Source organism: Lolium perenne, chromosome 5 (genome assembly GCF_019359855.2).
Source record: "Lolium perenne isolate Kyuss_39 chromosome 5, Kyuss_2.0, whole genome shotgun sequence".
Lineage (NCBI taxonomy): Eukaryota > Viridiplantae > Streptophyta > Magnoliopsida > Poales > Poaceae > Lolium > Lolium perenne.
In genome coordinates, this window is record NC_067248.2 from 229,893,328 (window position 1) to 229,915,109 (window position 21,782).

Genomic DNA, 21,782 nt, shown 5'->3' on the forward strand with positions numbered 1-21,782 from the left:
CCCTCCACCGAGTTCTTCCCACCCGCCGCCGCTGCACTCCGACGTCCCCGTCGTTCTCTCCCCGGTGGAGATCACCGCAGCCCTCCGCGATCTCGCCACCGCGGTCCAGGAGATCCACCTCTACTTGGTCGGCCCGTACGGGCCGCCACCGGCCGCGGCACCAGCCGCCACCACTGGGCCGTTGCTCCTGCCATGGCATCCGCCGCGGTCGCCGCCACCACCCCGCCCTGGTTGCCGTGGCCGTCCCAGCCCCTCATGGGCCCCGTCGCGGTCGTGGCCTCGCCGTCGCTGCAGCAGTCGGCGCCGCCGCCGCCCTGGTTACCGTGGCCGTCCCAGCCCCGTTGCGGCCGTGGCCCCGCTGCCGTAGCAACAGCAGCAGCTGCCGCTGCCACCGCCACCAAAGCTGCCGCTGTAGCTGCTGTCCTCACCGACGCTGTCCCTGCTGTTGGGTGGGCAGCTGCAACAGCAGCAGCTGCCGTCGCCACCAACACCGCTGCAGCGACTGCTGCCGCCACCGACGCCGTCCCTGCGTTTCGGCGTTCTGGGAGCGACCTTGGCCCTGGGCTCTACATTGACACCGCCCGGGATGCCCTTCCACCAGGTCCGTTTCCCTCCGTCGCCGTCACCGCTTTCGGCTTGGATCGCTATCCGCCACGTGTCGCCAGCGGTGAGGCTGCAGGCTGCTGCGCGCGGCCTCCTACTGCGTCGGCGTGTGCGGGAGATGCGTGATCTGCAGCTGTAGCTCCTCCAAGTTGCGCTTCGTTGCGCAACGGACCTCGATCTCGTCCGCTGCGTCGGGGATCTTGGGCGTGCAGTTTCCCCCACGGGCGGCGGACATGCTGTTTTTCCCGCGGGCAGCGACCTCAAAGTCTGCACCATCGACAGTCATCTGGCGGGGAGAAGACATGGTGTCACCGATAGGAGCGCACCGCGTAGCACCACTGCATTCCGCCGCCGGCCGTCGCCCGGGCTCCTTTTGTCCCGCTGGTTTCCATGGGATCCAGGTGGCTGTACAGGTGCACGTCCGATGGGCGGATGGTGTCCACTTTATTTTCAGGGGTCAACAATAAAGCGTCCCAGTCTATTTCAGGTCGAGAGTAATAAAACAAGCCAAGATGTAAAAGGCTCGTTTTTAGGTGTTAGGGTTGTGTTGCGTCGAGTCATGGTTTGTTTAGGTTGCAGCTCGAGGACGAGCTGCATGTCCAGGTGGGGTGTAGTGTTAGAGTATGTCATGGGCCTGGGCCCGTTAGTCTTATGGTTTGCTTAGGGGTCAAGTTATCCTTGCTTGGGAGTCAAGTAAACCTCTCTATATATGGAGATATATATGGAGAGGAGATGTATCAATCTAATCAAGAAGGCCCCCGGCCGGCCTTCTCGCGCCCTCGCAGCCCTCTCTCTCCCTCCCAAACCCTAGCTGCCACATAACACTGTGGGCTGCCCGATAGTCGACTTGCCGTTAACATACCTAGGTATATCGCTCACCATCAGGAAGCCCAGGGTCGCTGGAAAGCTCCCCACGTGGAAAGCAGGGCTGATGGACCGAGCTGGCCGCCTGGTCACGGTGAAATCGTTACTTGATGCCATCCCATCGACCAGTTGCTAGTAATTGCCGTCAAGCTGATCACCAAGATTCAAAGGGGGTTTCTTTGGGTGGGACGCGCGGCGGCCAATGGCAGCCATTGCCATGTCAATTGGCAGCGCTTGGCGAGGCCAATCAGCCTCGGAGGCCTCGGCGTGCACGACATGGAGCGCACAAGCGTGGCGCTGGCTTGCGCTGGCTATGGCTAAGCCGCATTGACAACCGCCGCGATTGGCATGGTCTGGACTTGCAGTTCACCGCAGTCGAGCGTTCCCTGTTCTTCGCCTCCATCACCATGCTGGTTGGGAATGGGCTCTTTGCCCTGTTCTGGGAAGATAGGTGGCTCGGCGGCCGTTCCATCAGCGAGATCGCGCCCCTTGTATATGCGTGCATCCCAAAGCGAAGAAGGAAGACAAGAACGGTTGCGGACGGCATGCTCAATCACAATTGTGCACGCGAGATCCACGGCGTCATTGGCTTACATGAGATTGGTCAATACCTAACGCTATGGTGCATGGTCGACACCGTCGTGCTCACCGGAGCCCCAGACCAGCTAACCTGGAAGTGGACGGCCAGCGGCAACTATTCAGCTCGCTCTGCTTACCTTGCGACATTCCAGGGCTCCATGACATGCCCTGCCTGGAAGCGCATTTGGAAAGCTTGGGCGCCCCCTGGGTCAAGTTTTTCCACTGGATTGTTTTCCAAAACCGCTGCTGGATGGCGGATCGTTTGGCGAGTAGAGGCTTGCAGCACCACGCTCGATGCCTGCTGTGTGACCAGGACCCCGAGACTATACGCCATTTGCTCATTGAGTGCCCCTTCACCAAGCAGATATGGCATGAGGCCCTGGCCTGGTTGCGCATTCCATGCTGATCACCTGAGGACGCGGACGAGTCAATCTTCACTTGGCTGGACCGCGCAATGCATGCGGCTCCGAAGCCTCTTCGCAAGGGCCTGGGGTCCGCTGCGCTGCTCGTGCCATGGATGTTATGGAAGCACATAAACGATTGCGATTTTGAACGGGGATGGCCCTTTGTCGCCGACCTGATGAGCAACATCAAGGACGAAGCTAAGCTGCGGGCACAAGAGGGCGCCACCGGCCTCGGTGTGGTGTTGGCAACAACCTGGGATGTTCACTAGGCTTTTTTGGTTCCAAACCTGTAACCCACCTCCTAGGAGGCTTGTAAACAACTTCTTTCTCTCTAATCAATGAAATGAAATGCAAAGAGTCCTTTGCGTTTTCTCGAAAAAAAAAACTTCAGCTTCATGGTTTAGTAGACCGATGTTGAGTATTTCATTTGCATCATAAGGTCTAAATATCTTCCTGACTATATCTTCCTTCTAGGAGTGTTGTCTTTGTCAATCAAGTTAGCGACCCGCCTGAACCTAGAATTTGCGACATTGTCTGTGATCTTCATATCTCCCCGCGGAATCCAATTGTCCTGCCATATCCGTATTTTCTCTCCATTACCAATACGCCAAATGATGCCCTTCTTGAGAAGTTCTAGACCATACATTATTCCTTGCCATCCAGGGGATGGGTTTTTTACGAAGGCTGTGTCCGTGAGTTCACCAGCAGGACAATATCTAGCCTTTAGTACTCTTGCACGTAGACTATCCAGGAAAGCAACAAGACGCCATGCTTGTCTTGCGAGGAATGCCTGGTTGAAAAGGTGCAGATCCCGAAAGCCCATTCCTCTCTGCTCTTTCCTTCTTGTTATCTTATCCCAACTTATCCAGTGCATTTTTCTTCTCTCATTTTCATCGCCCCACCAAAAATCCCTAGTTAGCTTCATGAGATCTTCGTATAAACCCGCAGAGAACTTAAAAACATCATAGGATAAGTAGAGATAGATTGCATCACAGATTTAATGAGGACTTCGTTTGTACCACTTGAGGATTGTATCACAGAATATTATATGAGCAGTCAGCACATGCTATACAGAGTGCCTTGTTTGACCTGTAGGTACAATACAGATGTGAGTTTATGTATGTGAATTAACTAGTCTTAGTAAAATCGTGATGTGATTCCTTCATTCCTAATCCAACATGCTAAGCATCTTTGAACACGTTATCCTATGCATGTGTTGTGCTGATGTGCACGGGTTTCTTGAATTAAGCATGCAAACTAACTATGTCGATCTGAAGAACTTATTCAGTCAAACAAAAATATTTCACTGTCAGCTGGCCTAGCTAGGTTGTACAGTTTTGACCCAACATCTCTGCACATGTGTGTCTGTTGGCCGCTGCATATCCAGGATAAGAAAACAGTACTAGTTCCAGTAATTTACTCAATTTAAGAATTTGCATTAGCATTTAGCAATCTAACAGCTTCTTGTCTCTGGTTATGCAGGAACTGTAATGCACTTCAGAAAACCAAGACGAGAAATTCGCTGTGGGATGAAACCTCCGCCAACCCCTGAAACCCCTCAGTGTTTTTGCTCCTTGGTTATCAAACTATCTAGGAAGCTGGGGTGGGAGGTGGTGAGGATGGCTGGCCTTTTACTCGAGTGCATTAGATACTTGTTGACAAGGCCAGAGATAAAGAAGCTGCAGTACATCATGTTGACAAGGCCAGAGGTGAAGAAGCTGTTGACAAGGCCAGAGATGAAGAAGCTGCAAGAACTCTACCTTAAATTGATTGAGTGGACGAGGACTTGGCTAGAGAAAAATAAAGTGGAAGCTAAAATTGATTGGATCATTATTGAGATTTGTTCTCGTGTGGTGTCAGCAACATCTGAGCCTTGTTCAGCACCCAAGTGCCCTTCAACACTCGCAGTTGATGGTAATCTCGAGCATCCCTCTTTTTCTCTTTCGTTCAAGACAACGTATATATGCCCACCTATGTAAAATAGGATATCTTGGTAATGCATCTGTGCATCAATGTATTTACGCACATGCTTTCTAAATTCTGTCTTATGTCTATAATTTCGCAGCAAGGGAGCCTCCTGCAGCGACGAAGCCTCCTGCAGCGACGAAGCCTCCGACAGCGACGAAGCCTCCTGCAGCGACGAAGCCTCCTGCAGCGACGAAACCTCCTGCAGCGATGAAGCCTCCTACAGCGACCGAGCCTCCTACAGCGACCGAGCGTCCTGCAGAGACAAAGCGTCCTGCAGCGACGAAGCCTCCTGCAACGACGGAGCGTCCTGCAGCGATGAAGCCTCCTGCAGAAAAGAAGCCTCCTGCAGCAACGAAGCCTCCTGCAGCGCCACAACGTCCTTCACTTAAGGGTAATTTCCCACATCCTTCCTTTTCCCTTTCTGTTTGATGTTGATAATTTTGCAGTACTGCTATATGTTTTAACACACCGAACAAAACTCCACTCTAAATATTAATATAGCAGTTTCATATAAATCTCCAAACTTATGATGAAGTTGTTTCATATAATCACAACGTTTGTGTCCATGTTGCTGAGAAAGTTGGAAAGTTATTTTTACGCTATGATTATTCTTCTTCTAGCTGCTTACTGCTATATGTTTTAACACACCGAACGAAACTCCACTCAAAATATAAATATAGCAGTTTCATATAAATCTCCAAACTTAAGATGAAGTTGTTTCATATAATCACAACGTTTGTGTCCATGTTGCTGAGAAAGTTGGAAAGTTATTTTTACGCTATGATTATTCTTCTTCTAGCTGCTTACTACGTGTTTTGGAGGAATATACAATTATTGGAAAACAGCTTTAATGTTAAGTAGTGAAGAATTGATTTATTTCTAGATAGCGCTGTGGTAATATATAGCTCTTTCTAAAAGATCTAGATTAATGTGTTAGCATGATGTAATCAAAGGTTAGGATGTGTGGAACTATTTGTATGTTCCAGCAGTTGAAATATTTTGTTTTGTTTGAGAAAACACAATGACATTGTGTTTCGTTTCACTGCATAGAAGAGTTAGTTACAGATATGTGCCTCCAACGAGGCTTACATACTATAGATACATGACTTGAAGGCCAACCGCACCCGCTCTTGCCCAGATCGTCGCCTCTACCCTAAACTGCTCATACACGGGCGCATCCGCGGGTTGAGCCTCATCCCCTGCTGGATCTGGCAGAACTGGCGGTGCTAGACTGTAGGCCTTTCTCCTCGAGGATGCAAGCGTTGCGGTGTTTCCAGATCAGCAAGGGGATGAGCAGCGCTGTAGTGGCAAGTCCTTTGCGCATTTGCTTTGGTGTTGCCTGCCTCGCCACGATCCACCAGTCATTGAGCGAGGTGGTCTGCATGTGAGTCTAAGTGAGGCCACAACGTCGTGCCAGACCTGCCTCAAGAAGGGGCATGCTCGCGCTCCAGCGCCAAACCATTTGGTCTGGTTGGTTGGTGGGTGTGGATTGCTCCACCCTCCTCCAAAGCAGTAGGTATTGGCCGAGCTCGCGGATGCCGATGACGCCATGAATATCGCGAGCCTAGCGATGCGCCTGCAGCCTGTCGACGATTGATGTTGCCTTCCGGCGCCTCTTAGGTATGCAGGCATACAACTCTCGTGCGATCTGGCTGACTTAGCGTCCAACGGTCCTCCCAGAACCTACCGGTCTGCCCATCGCCGGCGATCATAAAGGTTGAGGTGAAGAATAGGCATTGCTCCTGCTGGGTGAATTGCAAATCCAAGCCGCTCCAAGCTCTGTCTTGGTCTGTTCTACTGAACCACAGCCAACGCAAACGTAACCGTACAGTGCGTGATTGGCTGGCTTATAGTGCGCCAGTTGCCGTGGCGATGTCCGCCGCTGGCCTTGGCACGCCCTCCCCAGAGGAATCCGCGCTGTATTTTCTCCAACATCTTGAAGATGCACTTCGGCGGTTGCAGCATAAGGATTTGGTGCAGGGGGATTGCAGCCAGAATAGCCTTGATCGTAAGCCTCCCCGACCTGTCCATCAGCCTGGACTTCCATGTCGGAAGTTTTGCGACGGTCTTGGCCACTAGGGGCTGGAGCGGTGCTCCGATAGGACGCCGCGAAGTCAGTGGAATGCCAAGATAAGTCAATGGCTGATCCGCTAGCTGCCCAAGGTCCCAGTTATCACCGCGGCAGCGTCTGGCTCACAGTTCAGCAGCGTTGCCAAACTTTTGTCGTAGTTAACTAGTAGGCCGAAGTCTCTGCCGAACAAGCGAAAGATCGACTTGCCGGCATTGGTATCAGCTCCAGTGGGATGGCAAAACATTTCGGCGTAGAGCGAAACTATCGGGATTGCCTTGGTCGGGTGCAGCGCTTGCAAGATTCCGACGGTGGCGGCGTGGGTGACCAGCCTCCCAAGGGTGTCCACGGCCAGCACGAAAAGCTGCGGGTCCCCTTGCTGCAGCCCGCGGTGGTGCCAGATCGGCGGGCCAGGGCAGCCGTTCAGCAGAACGCGTGTGCTTGCAGATGAGAGCAGAATCGCAATCCAGTCGAGGAATTTATCGCCAAATCCATATCGCCGGAGCACCTCGGAGAGGAACGCCTAGGATAGCGTGTCAAAAGCCTTGGCGAGATCGAGTTTCAACATGACTCTCGGCGGGCACGAGATGGTGCGATAGACACATGGATCGTTGGACAAGCACGAAATTGTCGTGCATGCCGCGACCACCGATTAATGCGTTTTGGCTCTTGCTCACGAGGCTGCCGAGCTTTGGCGCCAAGAGCAGCGACAAAACCTTTGCCACGACCTTGCCAACAAGGTGCACCAGGCTAATGGGGCGAGAAGTCGCCAAACGTCCGAGCATCCGGGCACTTAGGTAGCGGGGTTAGCGGGGCTCGGTTGAGCTTGCGGAATCCTCGGCCACGCAGATCATCCAGCTGGCGGAAGACGGCGAGCACGTCTTGCTTCACCACGGGCCAGCAGGTTCGGAGGAATTCGGCAGTGAATCCGTCAGGTTCAGGTGCTTTGCGTGCGGGGAGACGCTTGATCGCAGCCCAGATCTCAGCCTCGGAGAATGGCTCGTCAAGCTTGGTCAGGTCAGCAAACGGCGTAATCAGTCGCTCGAGGTTGAGGGTGCAATCCAGCAGATTCTCCGTGCTAAGCAAGGCATCAAAGTGTGCGAAAGATGCCTCGACCCTCTCCGCTGTTTGGTCGAGCACATGGTTGGTTGCCCACCGTAATGTGGTGTATTATGTTCTTCTGCCGAATGAGCACTGTTGGTGGAAGAACGCAAACACAGTATTGGCATCACCATCCTTTAGGTTCGCGATTCGAGCTCGTTGATGTGCGATCGTGCGCTCAAGGGATGCAAGGCCGAGGTGGGAAAGCTTTAGAGCTTTGTGCAGCCACAGCTCGTGTTGCGTTAGCGTGCGGCCCTCCCTAGCCTTGTCAAACTGGAGTATGAGCTCTTTGCAGATCGCCAGCTTGTGGCGCACACACCCAATCGTCTTAGCAGCCCAAGTAGTTAGCTTCCTTGAAGTTGCCTATAGTCTCAACATTAGCCGCTCAAAAGGGTCGACGCTCTAGACTGAGCTCCATGCCTCTGCTACTGTTTCCTAAAAACCGTCGAGGCCGTAACCAGAATTCCTCAAAGTGGAATCAAAGGTGCACCGGAGGCGTAGGTGAATAGTCAAGCATAATGTGGCTGTGATCGGAGACGATGGACGCCAGGTAGCTCAGGTTGCACTCGCCGGCAAGCTCCTCCCAGTCAACAATACATAGGACACGATCGAGCAGCACTGGTCCAGGTATGTCAGCGACCATTGAGGTATACCTCCTTTGGCGCTAGGTCGTTGACACAACGCCTGAATCTACCCATCATGCGGCTGTCCAAACGGTCGTTGTTCTTGTCCTCGTCTCGATAGATCAAATTGAAGTCGTCGCACAACATCCATGGGCCGGGGCATTGGGGACGGAGGTCACGCAACTCCCCAAGGAACTGGATCTTGTCAGCGTCCTCCTGCGGCCCATAGGCCACGGTGAGCCACCAGGGCGTTGGTGGTGACCTTGGCAGAGAGGGTGTTGGTGGTGAATATGGGATCGGTAATGGACACCGTCCTACTCTACAACGCAAGGAGGATGCCGTCGTGGGTCCCATCCACAAATGTAGGCGAAGTCGTCGAAATCAGCCCCTAGCGTTTCCAGGATCAAGCCCGAGCAAAACAAGTTGATCTTAGTTTCTTGGAAGCATACAATGGAGGCGTTTGTTGTCGCGAGCAACACACGGATGGCGAGCCGGCGTATTCAGCTCACGCACGTTTCAAATGACAATCTTAGGGTTCTCTAACATGAGGAACGGGATCGACGTCGCGTGTAGAGGCACTGCAGGGTCCACGGGGATCTCGGCAACGATGGCGCGCACGATGGCTAGTGTGATTGTCATCGCAAACACCTTGTCGTAGGCTCTCATCGTTTCCTCCGTGATCCTCTCGTTGAGGTCAAGCAAACCCTGGGTGAGCAAGACTTGGATGTGGGCAAGCCTCTTTGCCGTGGGTGGCGCCCGAGGTTGCTGTGGTGCACTTGGAAGCTGATCGGCCACTTCTTGGAGAGAAGACAAGGGGCCTACGAGGTCGACTCCCAGGGGTGGGCAGGGTAGCACCCAGCTTGCAGGTGGTGGCGGTGAGGAATTCGCCAAGCGTCCAGGAAGTTGGCGGTGTCTGTTGGGGACGCGTGCGCTGGCGTGGAATATCGCGCATCACCACGGGTGGGATTTGAACTTGCTTGGCGTTGCACACTCTTGGTGCAGGTCTGGATCTAATCTAGTGGCAGCATTGGGTTCAACTTCTGGGCTGTTAGCCAGTAGATGGGCCGGGGAGGCTTGGGCCTGGGTCACTTCCACAAGCGAAGCAAGGGTCGATGACGTGGCAGCAGGCGAGGCTAGCTCAAGCACTAGCTACATGGCAGTTTCTTCCGTCCTTCGCTTGTGGACTAGGGTGCCTGGTCCACGGAAGCGTCCAAGCCGTCCGTAGCTGAGGCCTGAGGCACAAGAGTTGCCCCACAGTGTATCAGCCTCGGGTGCTGGATCCGCAATGCCATCGAAAGATGGGGCGGTCGGCGTTTCTTCCAGGTGTCGACAATCCGGGTGGGCCGCGCTGCCAGGCGTGGGCGCAGCGGGATTGGCGCCATCTGCAGTAGGTGACATCAAGGGTGCAGTGTTGGTCGGGGAGGCAACCATTGAGGTGGTGCCATCATCCCGGCACGGTACCGCAACGGGCCCAAAGGTGTGCCGGCCGTTGCGGGATCGAGGGCAGCGGTAGTGTTGGCGGGTCTGCATCTTTTCGCGCCAAAGCGGTGGCCACTTTTTGCGTGGCGGTCGGCGCGGCCTACCTTGACCTGGCCATGGCTGCATTGTCCGTACGCCGGAGGCTGCAGCAGTGTGCGGCGGTGGAGGGCCAGGCCACTGCGCATCGCATGCCACGCCATCGGCGTGTCATCCTCGTCGCTGGGTTGCCCATGGAAGAGAGTCCACGTCCATGTCGTTCGCCCTTCCCGGCGGCCCTCGAGGCGTTGTCGTCTGGCAGTCGTTGCTTACGGCCACGGCCGCGGCGCCGAGCAGGAGCCCTCCCATTGTCGTGGCCGTCATGGCCATTGCTGGCGTCGTTGTTATCTCCGCCTGGACCATCCGCAAGGTGCGCGGTCAGCACAGTGTTTACATCACCGGCCATGCTGATGGAGATGGGGTAGGTGAGGGTCCGGATCGTGGGCGCTTGAGTCATGGAGCTTGTCGGTATGATTTCCACGACCTCGAGGATGGCGTGGTGACAAATGGTGGCAGGATTCCGGGTGCACGCCGTCAAGCGGAACATGGCCATGTCGATGCGAGAGCGAGTGCCGACATGAAGGCTTTCAACCCAGCAGCTACCATGCAGTAGGAACTCCATCGTGGTCAAGTGCCAAGCTTGTGTAGGGATGCCGCAGAGCTCGAGCTCGATGCGTTGATCGAACCTGTCACAGCCAGCTTGGGCGAGTTTGCACAAGGGACGTAGGTTGAGCGAGAACCTTGAGTTGCTAAGGTAGTGGTTGCCGGAGATTTGATTCCGGTCATGCTGTGACCCGAACATGATGAGGAAGTCCTCGGGGTGGTGGAGGTGGATAGAGAAGTCGTTGGCTTGGAGGGCGAATGTCACGCAGAGCAGGTTTGCAACATTGTCGGCGGTCATCGCCGGTCTTGTCCCGGTGATGGTCGCAACCATGGCACGGTGCAGCCTCCTCCATCTCGGTGGTGCATGGCATGATGACGCGAATCGGCGGGAGCAGTGTGGGTCTTGTTGTAGCTATCGAGGCGCGGTCAGCGTGCAACGGCGGTGGTGGGGGTGGCGGCTAGCTGCGTACACCAACGCACGCTCAGCGGACTGTGGTGGCAGCGGCGGCGGTGGCGCACGGGCTAGCGGGGTAGGGGCGCACTACGGGGCGGAAAGGCGGGCGCGATCGTAGTCCCGTTGAGTCGTTGCCGGGGCAGCGGCGGCAGCGGAGGTCGTTGATGAAGTCGCGCACGGCGTGCTCCCGACTCCGAACGGCCGAAGCGAGAGGCCCGCTTCAGCCCTCCGGCGAAGGGCTGCGGTGCGCCCGCCGCACTCCGGCCGTCGGCGCCGCTTGCGCCGCGGCCGCTCCCAACCCTCCGCGTCCATGACGCGTGGTGCCGCATCGATCGCGCGATGGACCTACGAGCCGGGCCGAGGCGGGTGGAGGCGGCGCGCGCCGAGGCGCCGCCGGTTGCGGGGCCGGGGAGGGTGCGTTTGGCAGCGGCGGCGTGCGGGCCACCTCGCTGTAGCTGCGCGAACCGCGGATGAAGGAACCTTCATCGGAGGACAGCCACCGGTCGCTCCGGCGACGGTGGTCGTCGCTGCTGCCGTGGGAGGACATGTCGCCGGCGAAGGGAGGGGAGAGGACCTACCGTTAGGGCTCATTGGCGGCGGGGCTACAGGTTGGGCGGGCTGCGGCATCTTTTCAATTGAACTCTCCTCAGTTGAAATATCATGAATGCAACATAAAAAGAGTAAGCAAGCAATGGTTCAACATAATTTGAATGCAAAATGTAGGATAGAACATGCCCACTCCTATTTCAGCTCTTAGAGCATCTCCAGTCGCGTCCCCCAAAGCGTCCCCCAAAGGGATTTGGGGCGCGCCGGACAAAAAAAGCGTTCCAGCCGCGTCCCCCAAAGCCCTTTTTTGTCCGGCGCTCCCCGATACGGTGTCCGGCGCCCCGAGCCCGTCCCCGTCCCACAGGGGACGCTCCGGGGACGCCGGACACAACGAAAAGCGAGGCCAACCGACGCGGGGCCGACGCGTCAGCGGCACAGTTAATTTTAACCTAACCGTCGCCTACCTCGCGACGGTAGTTATTCGCGCGCAGCGGCATCTTTGCCTTAATGGCGACGGAGGGGCAGGCGAGACGTCTCGTCGGTGCTGCGCAGCCTCCACGCGTCGCCGGCGTTCGCACGCCACCGCCCGTTCCCGCGCGATCTTCCCGCCTCTTCTCGTCTGTTCCCGCGCTTTCTTCCCGACGCCGGCGTCTATAAAAGGTCTCCCGGCTCATCAATGGTAGCCACCACACCCCGCCGGCAACAAACACAGCCCTCGTCGCTCCACGGCCGTCTCCTCCATCACCGGTGGCAATGGCGAACCGCCCGGCGATGGCCACTTCCTCCACCGCCGTCTCCTCCATTGACGAGCCGGCGGCGGCGTGCGGCACTCGAGGAGGCACTCGAGGAGGAGGCCCGCCAGCGCCGTGAGGCGCAGCGAGCGGCGGATCTAGCGGCGTTCTCCGCCTCGCCTCCGCAGCCGAGGAGGCCGCGGCGCGAGCGTGGCAGAGCAAAGCAGCGGGCGACACCGTTGCGGCCTCGACGGGACAAGAGGCGCGACGGCGCCGCGATCGGGAGGAGATGGAGCGGCGATGGGCCGACGAGCGCCGGCGCCCGGCCGCGATGAGCGGCGACGCCGTTCGTGAACGGCGTGACTCGATCGAGCGCCGGCGGCGTGAGTCGATCGAGCTCCAGCGACGGCGGCGGAGGAGCGTCGACGGCGGGAGGCGGCGCTTACGGCGCTATGGGGAGGCGGGCGGAGCGATTGGCGGCGGCCGACGCGTTTCGGCGGCGATGATGGAGGTGCCAACGGATGTGGAGGAGGAGGCGCCAATGGAGGAGGAGGAGGCCGAGGCGGAGGAGACCGAGGTGGAGGACGACGACGACGGCGAGTTCGAGTGGTCCGACGACGACGGGCCGCACCCGGACGAGACGGCGGATCGCCAACGCGCCCTCGTCGAGTCCTTCGAGTCGGAGAAGAAGCTCCAGGACGACACCCGTGCCCTCGAAGAGGCGCATATTCGTCGCGCCATCGAGCTCTCCCTCCGAGCGGCGCAGCCGAGGGACGGCGGAGGACGCGCGGCGGGAGCGGCACCGTCTGGCCGCCGCCGAACGCAAGGAGAGGAGGCGCGCGCAGGAGGAGCTGCGGCGTAGGGGAGGCGACGACGGGGCGGGGCCGTCGAACGCGCCGCCGGGCGGTCAGTAGTCTAGGTTTAGATGAAATCTAGCCGTTTTCATTCAAACTTTGTAATATATAATCAAAATTGAATAAAAACCTTTATTTTCGTGCACAAATATTCATTTGGGGGCGGCGTTTGGGGGACGCGGCTGGGGAGCGACGTCCCCCAAACGCGGCACGAACAAAACACGTCCCCCAAACGCTCGATCCGGTGCGGTTTGGGGGACGGTTTGGGGGACGCGACTGGAGATGCTCTTACAGCAACCATAGTTGCTGCCGGGTGCATATTTAATCCAGTTCCACGGAAACCACCATCCTTTTTTGGTGATAGTTACATTTTCATCGAAAGTTAAAACCTGGAAAGGACCATGTATTTAGGCTACACCCTCCATCTACAGAAGGATGTCTCAACTTTGTCTAAATTTGTATATATCTACACACTGGAACACATCTAGATACATGCATATTTTGACAAGTTGAGACATCCTTTTGTGGACGGAGGAGGGAGTACCATAGGTCAGAAATGAACCCCACAGTAAAAGAGCCATATGGTTTGAAATTTTTGGAATGATGATATTAAAATTTGCAAAAATAGATGCATATTCATCCCAAGATTCTGATGTTGTACTTGAGAATTTAGAAATGGCCACTAGTCAATAATGTTGTGTCCGTTTGATTGTGCAGGAAGTGCTACTGAATCGAAGCCATCCTCTGAATTGCAACAACTTTCAAATATGTGGTCAAAGGCTGTGGACAAGGCAAGGAAAGTAGTGAATAAGAAGGCGAGAGAATTAAAACAAAAGATGCTGTGGAGAAGACTGATGAGTTTCCAGAAGGAGTTAACCAAGGTAGCCATAGAAATCTACACATGCATGTTGGTGTTTCTTATCTGTTTCCTTGCATCCAAGGACATACCAGCTGTATGCGAGAAAGCAATGGCATGTCACAGGTTAGCGCTCCAATGCAACAAGGCCATATCGAGGTATAACCTACCGCAGAAGACAGTGTTTGCTGGTTCTCTTGTTCGCGAGAAGCTCATGGTGTCATTTGCTCTCCTTCGGCACAGTGTGAATCGTTTAGTGGATACGTGCAACAAGACCTCCAGTGAGTACAAGCTGTACGATAAGCTCCTGGTGGCTTGGGTGAAGCTTCAAGATGCTGGCACACAAGCACAGACTTTGTCAATAATCTGCGACAACTTGGAGAAGCTGCTGCTGGTGCTTCAGAGGTTGATGAAGGGTAAGTGAAGGTTGCACTAGTGCCTGAAAAATAGACTGTGCTTGAGGCTTGAAAAAAGATCAATTTGATCTTTGGACCAGTCACTATTTCATTGAATGGATCAAAACTGAGATTGTGTGACTTATAGACTAGGATGCACTTACGAAACAAACCTGGAGAGCTGCACTTGTTTGCTAGCTGCCATTATGCTTTTGAGCGACATTGCCTCTTGGCGCTGCAGATCCCCATTCTGCCCTGTTCCCTTTTTTCTTTTCTTTGCAGTGTATTTGGCTTTGGGCAATATCTATGCTTTTTTTGTCTGTAATTTCCTACCGCTTACATTCATATAAACTAGCTTTGCTGGCCGCATCATCAGAAAGAAAAAACAAAAGAACGCACGGCAAAAAAGAGGAGCCTGGATTTGATCGAGCACTCCGGGTGTGAGGTACCAGTCCTTCCAATCGCCTGATGTCGCTCATCCCTGCGCGCCACCGCTTCCCTCCTCTACCTTGCTTTTTTCCTCTGTTCTTCCTCACCGAGCCCACCGCCGAGAGGATTCACCGGAGAAGATTGAGATGGCTCTGACGATCCACGCTACCACATACACCACCGGTGCGCCAGGAATTTCGCCTAGGTCGACTCCTTCCTTGAATGTACGGTACACGTCGACTCCTTCCTCGATTGTACGGTACACGGAGCCGGAACAGCTAGATTGATGCCACGGACGACGCCCTGCGCGCCATGGTGACCGCCACGCCTCTCCTGGAGCCGTCGACAATCCCTGAGTCATTCCACTGTGCCACGATGATCTCCGCATCTATGCTGGCCCTTCTTATCTTCATTTCCGTCGCCATAGCATTGTCCCCTTTCCCGTCTGCGCGCACGGTGTCCGCCATGGCTACATCATGCTCGAGGTGCCCACTTGCTCCCTGTTGTTTGTGCCTGCGAGCCCAACTCAACTGCGTCCGCCCGTGAGCTCCGCCGCACCGCGGGGACACCGCCGCTCCGCCTCTATATGGTCGCTGTTGCATTTTTGCTCCTCCGCTGTGTCGCGTCGCCATGGCCGGCGGTGCACCAAGCTAGCACGTGTGGGCAGTTGCTCCTGCTATTCAGGTTGCTACGCGCCCGCCCTCTAATCCTACACCCTATCCGCGCGACATCCGCACATCAAGAACACGAAGCACCGCCGACCTATGTCACCGGCACTGTCCGTCAATCCATTAGCCCTGTTTGCTGGGTCAATCGCGACTATGTCGTCACACCTGGAAATACCTCAACTGGCCGCGCGACTGATCGCTATCATAAGTGGATGGTAGCGTGGCTGGTTAGCTGCTTGATCCACTTCCAGCAAAGTAACCCAAGAACACTGTTCTCTATTTCAGTTTCAGTTTCGGTTTCGGTTTCAGAAAAACTTGGAATGGGTTTCTACTGTTCAAAACTGCTGCACCCCTTTTCCTACCACGAACATGCAGCAGCACCTGAGGCAGAAGCCGCGACCTTTAGTTGTTTTTTCTGTTTTAAATTTCAAGAAACTCACAATCCTTCTCCTAGTTTTGTTTTAGCTAAAATCTGCTCAACACAAATATGTTTTGAATGAATAATCTATGTTTTGAATTCAGGAAAATGTGTGGAACTTTAACCCACCATCTGTTCCACTTTTGTCAAACAAAAATTGGACCGAACAATTAAATGATTTTCTAAATAATTAAAACTTGCCAATTTCATAACCCATTTTCTACAAATCCAAATGCAACAAATAATATTTCCTTTTGAATCAGAAAAAACTGGGAACATTTGCTCGCACATCCAGGACCCAGCACCCGAGGACAAACACACACAAGGTATATAAGAAATAAGGAATAAGAGGACATGGTTTTTCCGCTCCCGAGCTCATATGCTCCTGCTCCAATAAAAAATTCGAGAAATAGAAAATAAATTCAAAAAAATCTGATTTTTTTTTACAATGTACAAGAATATGTGTTCTACTAGCATGCCAAAAAAATTCTAGAAAAGATACATCTACTCTTCTGTGCAAAAAAGACAAACCTGGTTGTTGCAAACAACAAATTGAAATGCTCCAAACAGTACCATATTTTGTTATTTTTCATAGACCACCAAACATGTAATTTCTCACCATAAATTTGCTCGCAGTTAGAACACATTCATGCAAACAACAAATTGAAATGCTCCACCAGGGAACCCCAAATCATCGCGGGCAGCAGTTTATGGAGTCTAGAGAGAGAAACTGTTCACACCCGCGGTCTCAATAAAAATCCATGTCATCATGAACCCAATAGAATAGCCGGCGAGCCCCAACTGATCCATATGCAAAGGGAAGCTATCGGGGGCGCCGGCAACACAAGCTGCAAAACTCTACCTAGAAAGATTCCCGTCGACCCACGCGTCAGCCTCTCTCTCCCCACCTACCACTCTCTCTTCCTTTTAATTCCCCAACTACACTCTCTCTCTCATCTGACACATGCTACCGGCACATGCTATTGGACTGATCGGTGTGGAGAGTAAACATTTTAGCCGGCGTTTGCTGCCGGCGGTCCTAACATTGTAGCCGGCATGTGTGCTGCCGGCTAGTATTTGGGGTCACCCGTGGAGAAGCTCTTAATAGGTGATGATGAAGGACCGATTTGCTAATTGCGTGGTTTAGAAGATACTCGAAACATGCAATGAACAGGCAGAGGGAGGCTTTCCTCGGTCGGATGAAATGTCACGTTCAAGCACTGGAGAAGTACACCTATGGCAAGCACATCGCCAGCCGAATTGAGCAGCTTTCTGGCGACGGTGTGTTGTCCCCTCAACTCCTGTCGATCATACTGGAGCTCCTGTCTGAAATACTTTTTGGTGTTTCTCTGGAAATGTTTCCTATTCTGCCTGGACTCCTGGTCCACATGTCATGGGCCACATGAGTGACAACATTATTCAGGATTCTCCAAGCTTGTTTCTATCAGTATCTGAACTTAACTTCAATTTTCAGATGCTGCGCCCTTGGAATCCTAGATGAAAACCATAATTGAAGACCACCAAGTTCTTCAAGGAGAGAGTGCCGGCCGCCTTGGGTCGACCGTTTCAGTGCAGAAGGCAGAAAATGTGTACAGTTAGTCTTGGTAGCCTTTTATCTTAGGTGTACTTATTATGCTAAGATGGATGATAGTGACCGTGGCTGCTTAGAAGAAAGTCTCAGAATAATGTGTGGTAGTACATATGTAGACATGCTTGGTGATGTAACCACTGCATACAACTTTCCAGCGAAATCTTGTTCCTGTTCTGCGTTTGTCCGGCTGGTGTTTGCTTGATTATGCTGCGTTGCCAGAGGTTTTACCTTGTGAGCTTTGTATGCGTGGTCAGTTGATGCCAGATTGACTGATACCTTTGTGAGGCATGTCTAAGTTTTGTGATGCTGTGTCACCCGCCAGGGCGTGCACAGAAAGATGGCCATGGAGTCGGGCATTCCAAATAACGAGGAGCAAGCAAAATGCTTCCAGTCATCGCCCAAAAAGAAACAAGATATCTGTCTGTCCTTAATGAAGAATTAGGAGCTGTTTAACCGGCAACAGGGTGAAGCTAGTTGCAGGAGGCGTTGAAACCTTTTTTTTACTACCTGTCAGAGCTCATCTTCTCTTTCTTAATAGATGGCCCCATTTTCCCGATCTCACAGCAATCCACATATAGCGTTTTGCTTCTCCTATCTTCGTCCCCAATCCTTCATACGTGGGCTGGACCGACGCCCACAAATTGATTGCGTTTGATTTCTTCACGTTCTGCACATTAATACAAATTAATGGATTTCCTTTTCAAGAGTAACCGATGGATTACTCTCCCTTTTAAAGCAATGGTGCTACTCCACTTCCGTTGTCTCAGGAAGATTAATTGCCACAATTGGATCTTCACGCAGCTGCTCTTGAGAATTCTTGACTCCCGCAGATAAGCAACATGTTGGAGACGAGTAATCCGAAGCCCTTCCGCAGCCCCATGGCTCTAGGAAAAGGGATCGAAACCAATTCTCAAGCATCAGCGAAGCGTCAGATGCCGCGGTGCCTCCAGGTTGTGTATGCGCTCTGTCACCGAAGTTTTCCATCCGTGCGTGCAAGGTTAGATGTGATGATCTACTGATTCCTTATTGTATCACAACAGTCTTATTTCAAAACAACTGTTGCTCATTGCTATGTCCGTGGGTTGCAACAATGCCTACCAGACGCCTCACCTATTCCCAGTTTTTTCCATTGGTTTGCTTCTAAAGCTCCTGATGGTTATTATCCTGGCCTTGACCAGTTGGTCTGCTTTGTCAGCTCCCAGCTTCGCAACTGGTGATTACATCAGGACTATGGTCACGGGGAAGAACGTGATCGAGAGGTTCAAAGCTGGATCCATAGTTCTTTCGTGTAGGGACATGTGAATGTGGTTCTCAAAGCCCTGATGCTTTTCCTGTTTTATTAAATGTTGCAGGAGAATGAAGATGGTTGATACTGTCCAAGAGAAATAGATGACTCTGCATGCATTTACTTACCTCAATCGTTGTGATTCATCCATGAAGGTACGTAATTGTTCTGCAAGATTTTTTCCTACACATCCATAGCAGCCCTGCATAATTTCTACAATTTTTTTCTTTCGTTAGTTGTAAGTTGTTGTCGAACTAACTCCACCATCTTTATATTTGCTTTGCAGATGATTTTACATACTCCTATATATAAAAAGCAGCAGGCCATGCAATGAGAAGAGAAAATTACACACTGGAATTGTCGATCTCACCAGGTCATGCAATGAGAAGAGTATTATTTATGGTTTCCTAATTGCATTTCTTTAATTTTCTCTACCTATTGGTTTAATGAAAGCTAGGAATGAATCCAATTTAGTATGGTACCTACACAACTACCTTGGAAATTTATATTATTTATGTATAAACATATTATTTATGTATAAACTCAAACACCATTATAGGTATTATGCATTTACTGGTTACGACTATGCAATATTATTGCATCTCTGATTTGTGTTGCTAATTTACATTCATATACGAATTTCATATAATCCCTATTATATTTAACAAGTGTTTCCTACCGGCCTATGACAAGACGAGTGGGAAGCAGATTTTATCGACCTATATACCATTGAGATCACGAGAGTGGGATCTAACAGTATGTTGATAACTTTTGTGCGTCACTAAATTATCATATGGGGTGATCGATACATAACGAGAAACTTTAATATATGATGACTATTTTGTATTTTCGCATTTGTGGATTATCTCAATATATCAACCTTATTTTATTTTGTGCAATATACATGTATAAGTTATGTTTTTCTCAGATTCTTATGTGTTCTATTCTCAATTTTCATTCTTTCCAACATGGTCCCGCAGCAACGCGCGGGGTATCATCTAGTATAATTAGTACTCCATGATCAGGACGTATAAATAACGATAACAGTTTTAGAGTGTGGCTGCAGTTTTGAGTGAAGACGAGAATCACCGAAAATGGAGAACCAACGACAAAGATATGGCCAACAAAACAAAAAAAAATTTGTTGAGAAATCGAAACTACATGAGGAATACCCCACGCGTCAGACAATCTGGCACATGCTATACTGTATTATTTACGATGCAATCAAACTTCATACAGACGCCTACATAACAAAAAGTCGTTAGGTACGCTCAAATCAGCCCTTTTTTTGCATATTTTGGTGGAAGGGGAATGTTGCATAGGAGTTCCTTTGCTAGACCCCACAATGTGTGGGAGTATTCAACACTGGGTACACCCTTTCCTTTCACATCACAGCTGCTAATGGGAAAATGGGCGGGAGGGAGAGGGATACAGAGTGTGTGTTGCCTCATGTTCATGAGATATAATGCTCTAATAAAATCAAGTTTCCGATGTCTGAGGTTTAACATGGTAGGCGTAAAAATCACATCAGGCTACATAATGAGTAAATAAATGAAACTACTCAAGTAAAGGTGGTAACATGATCAATAATTACCCTTCATTCTGGGTTTGGTCAAACTAACACATAAAGTTCGACCAATCATACAGATAGAAATGTCAACATCTATAATACCAAATATATAACAGAAAAATATTCTATAAATAAATCAAAATATTGTTTATATATTGTAGATGATGATATTTTCTATTATACGCTTAGTCAAAGTTTAGAAAATTTAACCTTGACTAAACCTAAAATGCAGGATATTTCCGAACAGAGAAAGTAGTCTAGTCGAACTAGAACAACTTTAGTGTCATCAACTAAAGCCCCACTGGTAAATTCTCTAATATACACAATTATATTCGGTAGTTGGAATGTGTAAACGCATATAGATAACACGTGGCATATACGTAATTTAATGCCATGAAAAATTAACAAAAGGGCACTATGTGCCTTAATCCAAATCAGTCGGTTTGAATGTCCCTAGCACAACCAAAATTCTTTTCCTTGGCTAGCTAATACTTGTTAGATTATTCCAATATATAAAAAAAATTGGACGTTTTAAACTTTGAAGATAAGATTAGGCCTGTTTGGTACCATCTAGGCATGACTAAGGTTACCTCATATGTACAACTGGTAGCCTTACATTCTCTCAGCTCCCATCACACAGATATCAGTTGATGACAGTTACAAGTTCACGAAGCTACCATTTCACGAAATCAGCCCTAGCTAGTACGAATGGTAGTTCATAACACGATGCTTCCTAGCTACTACGAATGGTAGTTTATCATCACGGGAGCGGTCAACATACGGTCAGATGGTGGTGTTGCCTCTGGCTTCCCACATTACGTCCGCCCACTCTTGCCTCTTCTCCTTCCAAGCATCATTGTCGCATGTGTTCACGCCATGGCCGGTCTGTACTTCATCAAAAGTGACAACCTCTTCGAAGAACTCATCATCGCCCCAACCTAGGATGCAGTTGTGAAGAATGCAACAAGCAATGACCAGCTTTACTTGAGTGTTAAAAGTGTGGAACGGTTTCTGGTCAAGGACCTTGAACATGTTCTTCAATGCAGCAAATGCCCTCTCAATGGCCACTCTAAGGCTTGAGTGTCTCAGATTGAACAACTCTTTCGCATTCCGAGGTCGGTGCCTAAGAGAGAACTCGTTGAGGTGGTACCTTGTTTTCCTGGAGGGAGGTAGAATACCAGGTTGGCATGCATATCCAGCATCTCCAAGGTAGAACTTACCCTCATGGATTTGCAACCCATCAAGCCTTGACAAGCTGTCACCCAGGATGCTCGCATCATGAGCTGGACCCTCCGACCTAGGAAGCATGTTGGTGAACCTCATATCGAAATCCGCATGTACTAGCACGTTCTGGCTGGTGTAGTGCTTCATCCCGCGTAATGCTGCAGACATTGATCACGGTACCTTTGCAGTGACATGAGTACCATCAATAGCCCCAATGCAATCCATTAAAAAATGTAGCACACAATCATGTTTCTGAAAGTACCACACATCTGATAGGTAGAAGGAACATGATTTTGTACTCACCCTAAAATTTGGGAACCACCTATAGCTGTTCTTGATCTTGGGTGGTGTGTTCATTGAAACGGCGACCCTGGTCCAGCGCCGGAGATCGAAGGGAGATGCGCACTGCTATATCTGGGTCGCCGCAGCCGCC

At 51.5% G+C, this 21,782-nt stretch overlaps 2 protein-coding genes across 4 annotated transcripts; one reads left to right on the plus strand and one right to left on the minus strand.

Annotated features, from left to right (window-relative positions):
* The first annotated feature begins 1,757 nt into the window (after window positions 1-1,757).
* Window positions 1,758-14,469, plus strand: LOC127302184 (uncharacterized). 3 transcript variants are annotated; one of them, XM_071820348.1, is made up of 6 exons: window positions 1,758-3,252; window positions 3,933-4,364; window positions 4,516-4,809; window positions 13,631-13,794; window positions 13,896-13,928; window positions 14,013-14,469. In XM_071820348.1, exons 2-6 carry the CDS (start codon window positions 3,941-3,943, stop codon window positions 14,052-14,054), a joined length of 957 nt encoding a protein of 318 aa, XP_071676449.1. In that variant the 5' UTR covers window positions 1,758-3,252; window positions 3,933-3,940; the 3' UTR covers window positions 14,055-14,469. The 3 variants fall into 3 exon arrangements, with proteins under 3 accessions (XP_071676449.1, XP_071676448.1, XP_051188545.1); XM_071820347.1 differs by having other exon boundaries at window positions 1,792-3,252; window positions 13,631-13,928; XM_051332585.2 differs by having other exon boundaries at window positions 1,800-3,252; window positions 13,631-14,469.
* A 6,439-nt stretch (window positions 14,470-20,908) lies between these two features.
* LOC139831761 (uncharacterized) lies at window positions 20,909-21,496 on the minus strand. Its single transcript, XM_071821087.1, has one exon. The coding sequence runs from the start codon at window positions 21,494-21,496 to the stop codon at window positions 20,909-20,911; it is 588 nt and encodes a 195-aa protein (XP_071677188.1).
* Window positions 21,497-21,782: the final 286 nt, after the last annotated feature.

What these genes read in the sequence shown, in the direction of transcription:
- LOC127302184 (XM_051332585.2), top strand. Translation starts at nt 3,941, where the DNA reads ATGCACTTCAGAAAACCAAGACGAGAAATTCGCTGTGGGATGAAACCT. An exon ending in TTCAACACTCGCAGTTGATG is followed by an intron (nt 4,365 to 4,515) that starts GTAATCTCGAGC and finishes ATAATTTCGCAG; the next exon opens with CAAGGGAGCCTCCTGCAGCG. An exon ending in ACAACGTCCTTCACTTAAGG is followed by an intron (nt 4,810 to 13,630) that starts GTAATTTCCCAC and finishes TTGATTGTGCAG; the next exon opens with GAAGTGCTACTGAATCGAAG.
- LOC139831761 (XM_071821087.1), bottom strand. Translation starts at nt 21,496, where the DNA reads ATGAAGCACTACACCAGCCAGAACGTGCTAGTACATGCGGATTTCGAT.